Source organism: Lepidothrix coronata, unplaced genomic scaffold (genome assembly GCF_001604755.1).
Source record: "Lepidothrix coronata isolate B3197 unplaced genomic scaffold, Lepidothrix_coronata-1.0 Scaffold30, whole genome shotgun sequence".
NCBI classification, from domain to species: Eukaryota; Metazoa; Chordata; class Aves; order Passeriformes; family Pipridae; genus Lepidothrix; species Lepidothrix coronata.
The window spans coordinates 4,943,068-4,956,803 of NW_016690210.1; the positions used below are offsets into that span (position 1 = coordinate 4,943,068).

The 13,736-nt window shown below is 40.4% G+C and overlaps 1 protein-coding gene across 1 annotated transcript in view; it reads left to right on the forward strand.

Annotated features, from left to right (window-relative positions):
• MED14 (mediator complex subunit 14) overlaps window positions 1–12,904 on the forward strand; it is a 34,874-nt gene extending 21,970 nt beyond the window's left edge. The window contains exons 20-31 of the mRNA XM_017810992.1: window positions 809–961; window positions 1,165–1,434; window positions 2,663–2,818; window positions 3,350–3,461; window positions 4,066–4,197; window positions 5,222–5,404; window positions 6,074–6,309; window positions 6,990–7,169; window positions 7,365–7,472; window positions 7,886–8,011; window positions 8,621–8,810; window positions 12,291–12,904. Of these exons, the coding sequence (XP_017666481.1) occupies window positions 809–961; window positions 1,165–1,434; window positions 2,663–2,818; window positions 3,350–3,461; window positions 4,066–4,197; window positions 5,222–5,404; window positions 6,074–6,309; window positions 6,990–7,169; window positions 7,365–7,472; window positions 7,886–8,011; window positions 8,621–8,810; window positions 12,291–12,364 (1,920 nt within the window). The 3' untranslated portion in view covers window positions 12,365–12,904. The remainder of the gene's footprint in view (window positions 1–808; window positions 962–1,164; window positions 1,435–2,662; window positions 2,819–3,349; window positions 3,462–4,065; window positions 4,198–5,221; window positions 5,405–6,073; window positions 6,310–6,989; window positions 7,170–7,364; window positions 7,473–7,885; window positions 8,012–8,620; window positions 8,811–12,290) is intronic.
• The last annotated feature ends 832 nt before the right edge of the window (window positions 12,905–13,736 follow it).

Below are 13,736 nucleotides of genomic sequence, written 5' to 3' on the forward strand. Positions count from 1 at the left end.
AATGTTTTAAATGCAGTACTGTGTTTTCAAATGAAGTGGTCCTTAATTATTTTGTAGCAGTGCTGTTCCCTTGTTCAGAACTCTAGCTTCCTCTGTAATATTTGAATTTACAACTTGTTAATTATTTTTATAACTGATTACTCGCTCACACCCTTGCCTTAAATGCAAGGTAGAGGAGGAAGTAAGTGCACATTTATTACAGACTAATTTTGTGTGCAACTGCTGCAAAGTAGCTCACACACTTGAAATTTGCTTCCTAGAAGATTTTTGTGTTCATGTTCTAAGCTGAATTTTTAATGAGCATTTTATTAGGAAGTGTGTGTGCATGTGTACATATCTATGTATCTAGGTAGCCAGAGCAGCAGTGTGTATTTTGCAGGTAACTTCCTTACATAGTAGTATGTCCAATTCTCATTTTTGTGTGATATGATTTAGGAAAACCAGTCCACCTCCAGCAACTCATTAATCAGTTTTCTACAGCATGAATCTCTCGAGTTTAATTTTCTCCATCTCACCTTTGGCAGAAAAGACTTTTTTTCTTTTTGGTTGAGTTGCTAGTATAATTGCCCAATTCTGTGGTTGCCAACAATCCATCTGGCTAAATGGATGTTAAAGCTAACAGGGCTATTTTTTTGTCTTCAAAACCTCAGCAACTTTTGAGGAAGGTGAATTAGGAATCTATTGAGGTTTGATGAAAAATGGGGGAGGGGGGGGATTAAATCAGACCAGATTTTCTTGTTATAAGCTCTTGTTATTACAACCTAGTTGTTCTAGCTCCCAAGACCATTTTATGTTCATGACATTGCAGATCAGCATTCAGTGGAACTCGATACTCCAGAAGTTCCACATTTCACTGGGAACTGTTGGCCCAAACTCAGGTTGCAGTAACTGTCACAACACAATTCTGCACCAGCTCCAGGAGATGTTTAATAAAACGCCGAACGTGGTGCAGTTGTTACAGGTAATGTTCTAAAAAAATTCTCTCAAGCAAGTTGCAAGATATTTAAGAGATGAATTCTGATTAAACTGTTCACTTCAAAATTACATGTGTGTTAGGATTGTTTACGGATCTTATTGCCAGAAGGTGTCTTGGGGAAGATTGTTTTCCCTGACTTTTACTTTTTGGTGAAGCTGCCTGATCTCTCAATATCTGTTTTCCCTCAGGTTTTGTTTGACACTCAGGCTCCGTTAAATGCCATCAACAAACTTCCAACCGTGCCCATGCTGGGTTTGACTCAACGCACCAACACTGCCTATCAGTGTTTCTCAATCCTGCCACAGTCCCCCACACACATCAGACTGGCTTTTAGGAACATGTACTGCATTGACATCTACTGCCGGAGCCGCGGCGTGGTGGCCATACGGGACGGGGCCTACAGTCTCTTTGACAACAGCAAAATAGTTGAAGGGTTTTACCCTGCACCTGGACTAAAGGTGACTGTTTCTGTGTTTTCTGGCATGTTGTAAAAAAAATGAGATTCTGACTTGAAGTATGGATCTGGCGTGAAGAGCTTCGTGAAGCTTTTTTTGTGAAGGGCTACTGTTCCTTCCAGAATTCTGAGCACAGAAGGAAGTCTGTGATTTATCAGTAGATTTGTTAAATTAGTTTGAATTAAAACATTTCCTTTCAGAAAACTAACATCAAGTGTTAGGGTTTGTGTTTTTTTTTTCTTATCGGTACAATAAAATAACTTAGAGGCTGCTTCAGGCAGTTAAAACTTGGTGAAGCTTTATGACTGGGCTGTATGTGTGCTCCAGGATTAACAACTGCTCCTCACAAACTATGATGTGTGGCAGTACAGTGCTCATACGTCGCAGGTCAGAAAATGCTCCATGTCAGAGGATTCTAGACAGAAACTTCTCTTTTCAAATAGTTCCCATCAGTGTGTGGCAGAAGCCTGTGGCTTTGCTTCTAAATACAGCTCTGGTCTGCTCTTCATGAAAAATGAATCTGTGCACACTGACAAAATACCTGAGGGCAACTTGTACCAGTGCTAGTTATACTGAAATATTGGAAAGTGGCACCCACAGAGAAACAGGCTATTTTGCTAATTTTTTCTTCTGACAGTTGCAACTGAATGCTGATTCTCTGGCACTGCATTTAACTGGTCCTGAACATCTATCTCTTTCGTGAATTCCAAGTGGAAAGCTAATGGGAATAGGAAGGGGATTGTAGATACACATGGAAAGTATAAGAGAATGAAATTGTGAAGGTAGAGGAGGAAGTAATTCTAGAGAGTTGGCAAGTTCCTCTGGGTACAAGAGAGTACTATGGAGGAGGTGACCTGGGTGTTCCTACCCAAACAGGGGAATTTTAGGTGTGATACAGTAGGTTCTGGCTGCTTGAGAGTTGTTCTGGAACAGCTATTTGCAGGTGTAGGGTTTTCTCTGTTTTTAAGGAGAAAAGAAAAATGTTGGTATTTCAATTTACTGGAGATAATTCATGTTAATGAGCAAGGTGTCTCTGTTTATGAATTGATATATTTTGAAAACTAATTATACTGTAATTAATGAATGCCCTCTAGTAGTTAGTTCCAGAGACCTGCCTATCTCTTACGTGCTGTAGATAATAAAAATGGTGTTAAAACTTGGTAAATACTGTGTTCATTTATGTAATAAATTTTAAACAGGGAAATTGCTAACAAAACTGACTTCTCCACAGACATTCCTGAACATGTTTGTGGACAGCAATCAGGATGCACGGAGACGATCTGTAAATGAAGACGATAACCCGCCTTCTCCTATCGGAGGAGACATGATGGATTCTTTGATATCACAGCTTCAGCCCCAGCAGCCACCTCAGCAACCACAACAACAGGTACCCTTCAGGCAAAACAAATGTTTATTGTCTTGCACAACGGTAGGTTTCTAAGAGCTTTATGTTCTAAAAGGATTAGCAGTAACAGAATGGAAAGGGAGACTATAAACCTGCTCTGCTGTGGAATTCCCCTTCAGGCAAAATGTATTAATTTATTTTGCCATTTCTCATTCCAGCGTAAACAGCCCATAGCATATGAACGGCAGCTTTGGAAGGTCACATGAGACTTGCTGCCTAGAAGGGAAGGACTGAGGGAGGGAAAACAACTGTCTCAGATAAAAGATGGGAGGGGGAGTCACGAGGCTTTGCTGTTACGGGGTGGCAGATAAAAGGAACAAGGTACAGAGATGTTATGTCTTGAGAAGAAACTGAAAATAATAGCAAGCACTGAACAATGTGATACAGAAAATCAAACAACTAATGTTGGTGGACCTATAAGACCCAACTCTTATTAGTCTTCTGCACGTGCTTAACTTCAGTTTTAGTACAAAATGATCAAAACATTTTGTTGTCCTGTGTTGACAATTTCAGCCATTTGCCAAACAGGCAGGAGCATCCGGAGCGTATCCTCTCACTTCACCACCCACCTCCTACCACAACACAGTGACGCCGTCCCCATCCATGATGCACACCCAGTCACCAGGTAGGATGGCTGGGAGTCTGTGTGCACCTGCAGCTCTTTGTGCATGCATGTTTTTTCTATTGTTTGAGCTGTGTTTAGCCCCAGGTTAGACAAGAGAATGCACTTTACACTGTGTCAAAAAAGAGCAAAATCCTGCCATGCATGTTTTGGAAAGTATATTTTGAAGCTAGAAAAAGAAACGTGAAGTGAAACTGTCATCTTTAGCTGTGTAATACTTGGGACTGTTTAACAGTTTATAACTCGCTAAGGCGAAAAACTGTTGATTTTCAATACCTGCTTCTTCAGAAAAGCTTTTAATCACCAAAGCTCTGCTTTCTGCTCCCAGCTGTTGTAGCACAACAGCTGAAAAATATTTAAATTCAGAGAAGGACTGGGAAGGGGGGAAATGCCATTCTTCAAGCCAAGTATTTTGGGAAGTTTCCTTTGTGTGGTAAATCAATCTGAAAAATATAACACTCATGCATGTACAAAATAAAGCCTTTGCAAAAACAAATTCTCTCGAATCTTGTTTGCTATCCCTAAAAAGGAGGGAGCAGTTGATAGAAAAAATTAGAACAGAAAGATGGGAAATGTGTATGTCAAGTGACGTGATGTCTTTGATCAGGAAATTTGCATGCTGCGAGCTCACCTAGCGGGGCTTTAAGAGCACCATCACCAGCATCCTTTGGTCCAACTCCTTCACCTTCCTCTCTTGGAATCACAATGGGACAAACAGCTAACTTTGCCAGCCCACATGGTGAGTTCTTTACTAACAGGTGTATATATAATTAGAGGGAGGGCAGATTGGCTTCTTGAAATCTCGGGCAGACCTAAGTTAGTTTAGAAAAATTCATGTTTTGTAATTGGCTCAAGGTTTCATGTATGAGGGTGTAACTCTTAACAGTAGTTGAAAGAAGCTGCATGGCATGTTGAAGTGTTCCTAACGTTTAAAAATGGACTCAGTCACTCCTTCCTCCTTACTAATGTGGGGAAATTCCATGTGGTCTTGTAGCAGAACAGTGGCTGCAGCTTTTAATGAGAATTGTCTGTTGTTATATTAGTTAATGGATTTTCACTGCTTACGTTTCCTGGAAAAATGAGTGGAACAGGTTAGAAATTCAAATATTTGCGATTTGAAAATGTTGTCAAAGTCTGGCTGGTTTGACATACATATATGTGAGCAACATGCCTTTCGGTTGTTTCCTTTATTAATTAAGTTGGTTTTTTGGAAAGCTGCCAAAACAATTGTTTGTGTAATCACAGTGCATTGGAAACTGTTCTATAGATCACAGTAAATGAACAGTTCAGATGGTAATTTTGCCACACCACTTTAAACTGTTAAGGTGAACGAAGTGAGATAGATTTACAACAGACTGTTTAAGGAGCTTGTTCTGATCAGTCTCTATAGCAGAGTACAAAACCAAAGATATTTTTGCAGAGAGAATTGCCAGATACTGAATAGATGAGGAACAGTCTAGCTGAGGCTTCCATTTGCGAAGGAGCAGTAGAATTCCAAGTCTGTAGGCAAGAGCTCCTTTTAGTTTAGAACCTGTTATGTGTTGAACATGACAATTTTCCTTTACATTCAATTGTATTTTACTTTTTTAAAAATACAACCTGAAAACCCCCACTGATGTTTCTTTATGTGGTTGTAAAATGCAGTCTAAAAGCTTGCAGGCACTTTCATACTTTGCAGATTTTGGTAAGAGCTTTTTTAGATTTCTCTATTAGAAAGCCTTTTACTTTTTGAAGGAATAACAATGGTCTTGTAACATCTGTAGGTACCATAGACCCAAGCTCACCATACACCATGATGTCACCCAGTCAGCGTGCAGGGAATTGGCCAGGATCTCCCCAGGTCTCTGGTCCATCACCAGCAGCACGGATGCCTGGAATGTCACCAGCCAACCCTTCCCTTCATTCACCTGTCCCCGATGCCTCTCATTCCCCACGAGCTGGAACAAGTAGGCTTCTTTATCAGTGCTATAACTGTGAAACACTAATGTTTAACGTTCCTAGTTCTGTTCCTTTTGGTAGTTGTGTGTCAACATAACAGTCCTTAGTGCCCTTGTGCAGTAAAATGTCTAAGGAGATTAAGTCTTTATTCTATCCTAGTTCAAATCTTCTGTAACAAATTTGAAAATGAGCTAAATCATACAGCACAAATGTCAGCAGGATTGATACCTCTTGTTGCAGTGCAGAAGTCAGTCTGAAACTACTGAGCTCCGTGACTAAGAAAAAAGTCTTCAGAGTGAAAGCAATGATAAGGCACACTTGCCAGCCCAGATACTAACTTTTCACATCATAGATTTGTAATGCTGCTCTTGCACGACTGATTTAGCCATCTTTACGTCTCATTGAGTTTGTTGTGCCAACCTGCTGTCTGCTGGCATGCTGCAGAGAGAGGAAAGGGGAGTAAGGTTTTAGTGTTACTGAGATTCTTTGCATGGGTGGAGGGTCAAAACTAACTCTTTGTCTATCTGGTGCCTATCACTAGGCAGCCAAATTGTTAAATGATTAAGCTTTGGCCCAGAGAACTCATTGATGTGTAGTGACACCAGTTTAAGTGAACACATTCCTTGTGTTTCAGCTTAAATCCTTCCTTACTGCAAGTCCTTTTTGTGCCCCAGCAGGTTCCCAAGCCATGCCGACTAGCATGCCTCCGCCTCGGAAACTACCTCAGCGCTCCTGGGCTGCGTCCATTCCTACAATCCTCACCCACAGTGCCTTGAATATCCTGCTGTTGCCCTCTCCTACCCCTGGGCTTGTGCCGGGACTAGCTGGCAGCTACCTGTGCTCCCCTCTTGAGCGATTCCTTGGATCGGTTATTATGAGGAGGCATCTTCAGAGGATCATACAACAGGAAACGGTGTGGTTTGAGTTTAATAACTTATTTAACAACTGTTTCATACTTCTGTACTCCCATGTCTTTCAAATCGGGCACAAACTGAAATGCGTCAAATATAATAACTATTTGCTGTTAGACTTTTTGCTGTACTTCTGAATTTTGCCATCTAAAGCGGCTAAATTTAGAAAAATAATTTAGTTCTGCTTCTTTTCCACACAAATTGGAAGTGGAAAACCTGTTTGGTGAGGTGAAGTTGGGTAACTGGTTATGATGGCAAGACTGTGACCAGATTTTCAGATGCCATGGCTTCTGTGAGTTTAGCGTGTCCATTGGGAGTTAACTAGAACAGCTACAGGGTTACTGTGGAAGCCACTGCTTGGCAGGACTGCCCAAGAAATTAGTTACCAGTTGACGTTAACTGAACTACTCGGTCAGGAATGTTGCTTTAGGATTTGGGACAGACAATGTGTGCCTCTTCACTTCTTTGGCATGGATTCAGTGACAGAGAAAGAAGCCAAGTCTTGCATAAGTTTAATTCTCAAGGCAATTTTACCTCTATTCAAATATCATGTGTTTCTTTCTGGAAAGAGAGGCTGAACACTGCACTGTGGGAAGGGAGTGAGAGAGTGTGTGTGTGTGTGTGTGTGAGTTCACACTATTTAATGAGTGACTAATTGACTGTGGTTCTTCTTTTTATGCAGTTACAGTTAATAAACTCCAATGAACCAGGTGTAATTATGTTTAAGACGGAGGCACTGAAGTGCAGGGTTGCTCTCAATCCTAAAACCAACCAGACCTTGCAGCTGAAAGTAACACCTGAAAATACAGGACAGTGGAAATCAGAGGAGTTGCAAGTGTTGGAGAAGTTCTTTGAAACAAGGGTATGTACTCAAACTGTGAAAGTTTAAATTTTTGTGCATTGCTTTTAATCTCTGGTGGTGTTTGGAGTGGTACTGGTGATCACTGGCATGTGTAAAGGCTGCAAAATATAACATTAACAGCTGTGCATGTTGGTTACATATTAAATGGTATAGCTATTATCTAAATAGGCACTACTAAACTGGGTCTTTCTTTAGGTTGCAGGACCACCTTTTAAAGCGAACACCCTGATAGCCTTCACAAAATTACTAGGGGCTCCCACTCATATCCTGAGGGACTGTGTACACATCATGAAACTGGAGCTGGTATGTTAACGTAGCTCACCGTACCTTGGTTATATTTTTTTAAAAATGTTGTATCTTTATCTACAAACACATGAATTACTCCAAATTTATATATATGCTACTTAATGTTATTAAATAAGTTTTCGTTTTGCTACTAGCTCTCCTGGAAATTCCCAAAGTTTCTTTAAACTGATGATTTGGGAATCTACAGCCATGTTACTGCACAGCAGACATATGCATAGGCTGACTGGATTCTTGTTTGCCCCATGCTCAGTTCTTTCAGAGTTATTCTGTCTTTGCTAAACCTGGCAACACGTGCAAGTTTAGCTGAAGAGGCACATTCTGCTTTATATTTGTTTCCCTGGTTCATAGCCATGTATGTCACTGACATGAGACCTTTGCATTTCTTTCCCTGTGCTGCTCTTTCTGAACAGTTCCCTGATCAGGCAAGTCAGCTGAAATGGAATGTGCAGTTCTGTTTAACAATCCCTCCCAGTGCTCCGCCAATTGCGCCTCCAGGAACACCTGCCGTTGTGCTGAAATCCAAAATGTTGTTTTTCGTAAGTAGAGATACCTGCTTTAAAATTCTGTGGGCTGCATGTCTCTGAGATCATCAGGGGTTGGTAGCAAAACACACACCTACTGCATCTGACAGCTGTAATAGCTGAAAGTGTTGTGCTGTTTGGAAGCCTGGATTTACGTGCATCTCTCGTAACGAGTTCGGTTCGTATTCCTATTCTCTCTTCTATAAAAGCACAGCAGCTCCTCATGTTTTGTGTTCTTGGGGAGATGTTGGCAATATATAAAGTTCAGCTCCCTCTGGGCTGCATCTTCCAAGCGCTCAACTTCTGTGTGTTTTGTTCTTCTTTGAGGCACTAACCACCTAGATTAGCTGATGTGCACATTAGTGGTCCTGGGAGCAGGAATTAGATGCTTAGAACAAATCCATATTAGTGTTTTTTCTGAGGCAATGCTCACTGCAGGGTGCTTTTGAGAAGAAAATAGTCTCCACCTGATTGATAATTTCTCTATTACAGAATTGATGTCTGAAAACTGAGGGGTTGGAAATACATGCTGTCTGTAGCCCTGGAGTGTTTAATTGTATCAGAAGTTGCATTGAACTACATGGTCATTCAATTTAACACACTTTTTGGTTTTTTTCTCCACAGCTCCAGCTAACACAGAAAACAACAGTCCCACAGGAAGCTGTTAGTATTATTGTCCCAATTATTTATGATATGGCATCGGGTACAACGCAACAGGCTGACATTCCCAGGCAGCAGAACTCTTCTGTTGCTGCTCCAATGATGGTTAGCAATATTCTAAAGAGATTTGCTGAACTGAATTCACCACGACCAGGTACTGTACATGTCCAGTAGATATATTCTCTTCACCCAGACATCTGTGACAAATCTCCAGTGTAAAACTAAACCTCTCTTAAGTCTGAATTCTTCTTGATTTCTATCTTACTTCTTTAGTAATTACAAACTCCTGATGTGACAGGCAGTACATAACTTAATAGCAAGTACTGGCAACGCAGCAGAAGGTTGCACTGATGATTCAGGCTGGGTTTTGCTGTTCTGCCCAGGTGATAGAATGCACCTCTTGTTGGCCCAACTCTTGTGTCTCAGTAGGAGTCACACTTTTTAACGGGGCCCAGAGTGAGTCACAAGAAATATGCTATGGTCAAGTGTCAGTTTTCATGGTTAATTATGAAGTTATTCAGCTTAACAATAGAATATAGAGGGATGTTGAAATAGTTATCAGAATTTGTCCGCGTGCTGTGAATGATTAAAAAGTAATTGGAGTGACTCTATACTCCTTTGTCAGTGTGTCCGCCAACAGAGGCGCATACAGTTCTGTCCACCAGACATGCTGTGAAGTGTTTGAGCTAGGCTGTTCTGAATGTTCATTGGCCTGTAGGTAGTGCACTGTGAGCAACGTTGTGCTTTGCTTTCCCTCTTGTTTGTCGTGCTTTTTACTTTTTTTTTTAGTATCTGAAACACTGAACAACAGTAGCAGGTTCTTTGGGCAGCATGTTGTCTGTAAGCAGTGGTTCGGGGGTTACACAGATGGCTCATAAGAACAATAACTTTCAATTCTGCTGAAGAACAAAATTTTTCCAATAACCCAGTGAATAGATTGAAGTTGTGAATCCAGAGGTTGACTCTTACTTCTATTCTGTATAATTATTCATCTTGTTGTTATGTGGTAATTTTAACTCTGCTCGATGGATTATTTTGATTGCTAGAACATGAGCAATGTCTATCTTAAATTGGTGTGGGTATGCATACATTTCTGGAAGTTGTGATGGGATTTAAATTAACATGCTTTTTCTGTTTAACATGTAGTAATAGTGTAGGTAAATAGGAGAGAAAATAGCCTTGAGGGCATGTGGGGTTCCCTCTAGGAGTTCTGTATGTGGTACAGAGCTGTTGTTTGTATAGCACTTCTATTTCAAAATAGGTTAACTAAACTTCAGGTGTTGCTTTTGGAAGGTGCTTCCCCACCAAGTTCCCTGGCATGGTGAAAGGTAGATACTTACTTTGCTGTTTGTTGTTGAACTAAGTTGTGTTCTAAAGTAAACCCTCCACAAAACGCCGCAGCATAGCGAGTGACGTTCAAAGCTGCTCTTGAGATCCCAGGTGAGATGCTTTCTGATGATCATTAGGTAGATAAGAATGGACATTTTTTGTTTGTCATGCAAGTTTTGAAGCAGTTTGGGAATGCAGTACAGGGAGCAGAGTATAGACAGGGGAAAAATGCATAGGAAAAGAGCTTGTGGCCCCAAGCAGGACCTTATCCAGGAAAAGAAGAACGTAGCTGGTTGAGCAGAGGACATTTCTAGTAGTCCTTCCTCTGACTTCTAAAAGAAACAATGAGTCTGTATGGATTGATTGATTTCCACCACCAGCCAAAGTAGGAACTTCCATGAGGACACTTGAAATGCAATTTCCTGTGTTTTTATTGTCAAAACATACATTATTATATCTGATAAAGGAGAGCAAGATACCTTCTTTTCTTGGCCGCTGATAGGGGAGCCAACAGATGAAAGTAGAGAGCTGGGAGACTTCTTTACAATAGCAGTACATGGGAGATCCCAGGTGCATATCCTTCCTTTTCTGATCCTACTGTGCTGTACCCAGGATTCTCCTCCCTGTTAGCTCTTCTGCTGCACTAGTTGCAACCTGCTTGGTTAAGGGAATTTTTCACTGTTGGAGTCAGGAAGGAGCAGGGCCTCCCATCATGCACGTACAACATTACTGGCACTTTTGTTGTAACCCGGAATCAGTGTTGCCTCATTCTGGCTGTATCTTTTTTACCTTTCTCTCTTTGTGAGAAAGTCTTTTGTATTCAGCTTAATTTTCCTCTTAATAAAATGGTAGTGCCTGAAAAGTAAGTTCTCCTGGAAGAGTTTTCTTTTCAGATCTGTGGGCAAACACATTCTGCTGTGTTTAACAGTAAAATGTTGACTATTTGTGAGTAATACACTGTCTTTCTGAGATCACTTTGCCTATGCCTCCATGGGAAAAAGTACTTTGGGAAAATAATTGTATGAACTGTGATGGAATCAATGTCCTGGAATAATAGGTTTAAACTTGAGCTGTAAGTCTACAATCTGCAAAGTATGTAGTGGACATCAATCTGGTAAGGAAATGAAAGTCCCTAAGGATGCTAGAGGTCACCCTTAGAGAGGAACTCAAGGGACTCATGTTCCTTAACACACATCACGACTAACATTTTAAGTGTCTGATTTTCATTGATGCAGTGGATGCTACTTAGCCCAGATTTGTAGCTTTGATATGATAATGACTTGCCCAAAATAATCTTAGGAATCCCTAGTTTGGCAGTTAAGATTAATGCATCCCAACAGGCTCTGCTCTTGTCTCTTTGCTCACACTGTTGCTCCTTCAGCAGCAAAATTCAGTGTCTTCTAATTGATATGTCTTGAAATGTGCAGGAAAAATTCAGCCCACAGTGACCAGGGTATGATAGTAGCTATTAGTTGTATTCTCTTACCAGGAAATGGTAGATGAAAATCACAGCTGCCTGATACTTCACCTTTTGTTGTTCTAATTAAACCTTTTTGCTTCTGTCAGTTTTAATTTCTTTAAGCTATTCAGAATGTGTGTGTTTTTGTCAACAAGTGCTGGTATTCAAAACTCAAGGTAGCTGTGGCTGGTTTTTCCTCTCTGTATTAGATCTCAGCTGTTGGAAACAACAGTTTACTTGCTCTGTATTTTATTTTGCAAGTTTAGATGTCAAGGGTAGAGCCAGAGCAATGTGGTTGAAAGAAACAGATTTCTGACTTTTGCTCAGTCTTGGAATTAGAAATGTTTCCAAGGCTAGGCTTAGGACAGAAAACATTTTTCAGCTGTTTCAGACTACAGCCTTTTGAAATGTTTAGTGTCTGCTCATAATCAATAGAAATAAAACTTGAAAAAGTTGGGTTATTTTCTTTACAAGATGTGGTGCTTTTTACTAATAACATACAGAAAAATTCGGACTGCGGTAAATTCTAGCGTAGATTCAATCTGACATTCAAAAGCAAATAAAAGTGAAAGAGTTTCTTGCAATTTTGTGACCAACCAGAGCAGTCCTGCTGGGAAAGCCGGAGCTACTTCAGCTAATAACTGTTACAAATCCCAAAGTCCTTGGAGGTCGCTGGGATCTGCCGTGTGTGGCGCAGCCTCAGCCCCTGCCCCGCGGGGTCCCGGGGGGTGTCAGGGTGAGGAAGGGCTGTCTGGGTGCGGGACTAACCTGTCTCTTTTCCCTGTTCCAGAGTGAGGAAGGGCTTTCCGGGGCGCGGTGCTAACCTGTCTCTTTTCCCTGTTCCAGGTGAATGCACAATATTTGCAGCCGTTCGTGATTTGATGGTTAATCTTACGCTGCCCCCTGGGGGGCGTCCCTAGACACTTTTAAAAGAAGGCTGAAAGTGAGACAAAACAGCAAAAAAACAAATATATATATATATATAAAAAAAATAAAAATAAAGCCTTCGGTTAAAAGAGGACGTTTTAATTTTACCTTTTTTTCTAAGAGCTAAATATAAACTGGCAAACTTTCAGGGATGCACTTTCATCACATGAGTATCACCACGACTTTTGTATAGTGCTGTTGTATAGTGTGTTTTAATGGGAGACACTTCAGACTAGGTAATAGATTGAAGTATCAGCTTGCTGGTAATAGATTTAATATTCTGTTTTATACTATAAAGATTATGAAAATGCCAAACTTGTTTGTTTTTCTGTTTTTCTTATGTTTTGGTGTAATAGTCTTTTTTTAAGGCAGGTCTGTCATTTTTGAATACTGTAAAACTGTGACAAACTTTATATTGAAGCTGTATTTTAATATGACTGCTTTGAATCCTTAAACAATTTATTTGGGCTTGTTGTAAACATGTCCCCAAAAAGCAATATTTAATAAACTGGATTAAAAAATCTTAAACTGGATGTTGTATAATCTTCAAATTTATTCCTCTCCACTGTAGCCACTGACCAGATCTCGTGTGTACACACTTACTTGACTGTCTCTGAATGTGATCTTGCTTCCATACACACCACACACACGTGATGCTAACTTAAAAACCCAAACAAACCTTTATTTATTTATTCTGTGGGTTTGATTTGTTCTAAGTCAGAGTAGAACAGAGTTTGTTCATTTTCCTGGTTGTACAAATAATTACTAATTACTTCAGTGCTTCTCTTCTTTACAGTCACAAGGAACTACACCTGTTCTGTCCCAAAAGCAAAGTTTAGTGGAAGAAATAACCCTTTTTCATCTGTCATGGAATCTGTTATAACAGATTCTTATTTGTAGAAGCAGGTAAAGTAGGAGCTGGAACTGCATACCACAAAATTGGAGAGGCTGATCCAAAAAAGAAACAACCTCACATTTAACTTTTTTAATTGGATGTATGTAAATAACTTTGTCAGTGATTACTGAAGGCTCTTCTAACTGAATAAAATGTCCATCTTTAGGAATTACTCTGTCATTTAACCATTTGTCCTCGTGGATCAGTATTCTCAAGTTTTTATCAAGTTCAAGTTGGTTTCCTGACTTCCTGCAAGTGTGGCTTTCTGCTCTGCTGCCTCACTGCCTCTGCAGAGCTCTCTCAGCTCCCTGCTCAGCTGAAAGGTACTTTAAACTAATTTTAAATATCTTCTGGTGGATGTATTCCAGCCTGCCTTGCTGTCTTTAGGGCTCCCCATTGCCCCTACAACTGTCACACTGTTTTTCCCTGAATGATTGAGTCTCTTTCAAAGCTCTTGCCATTAGAAACCA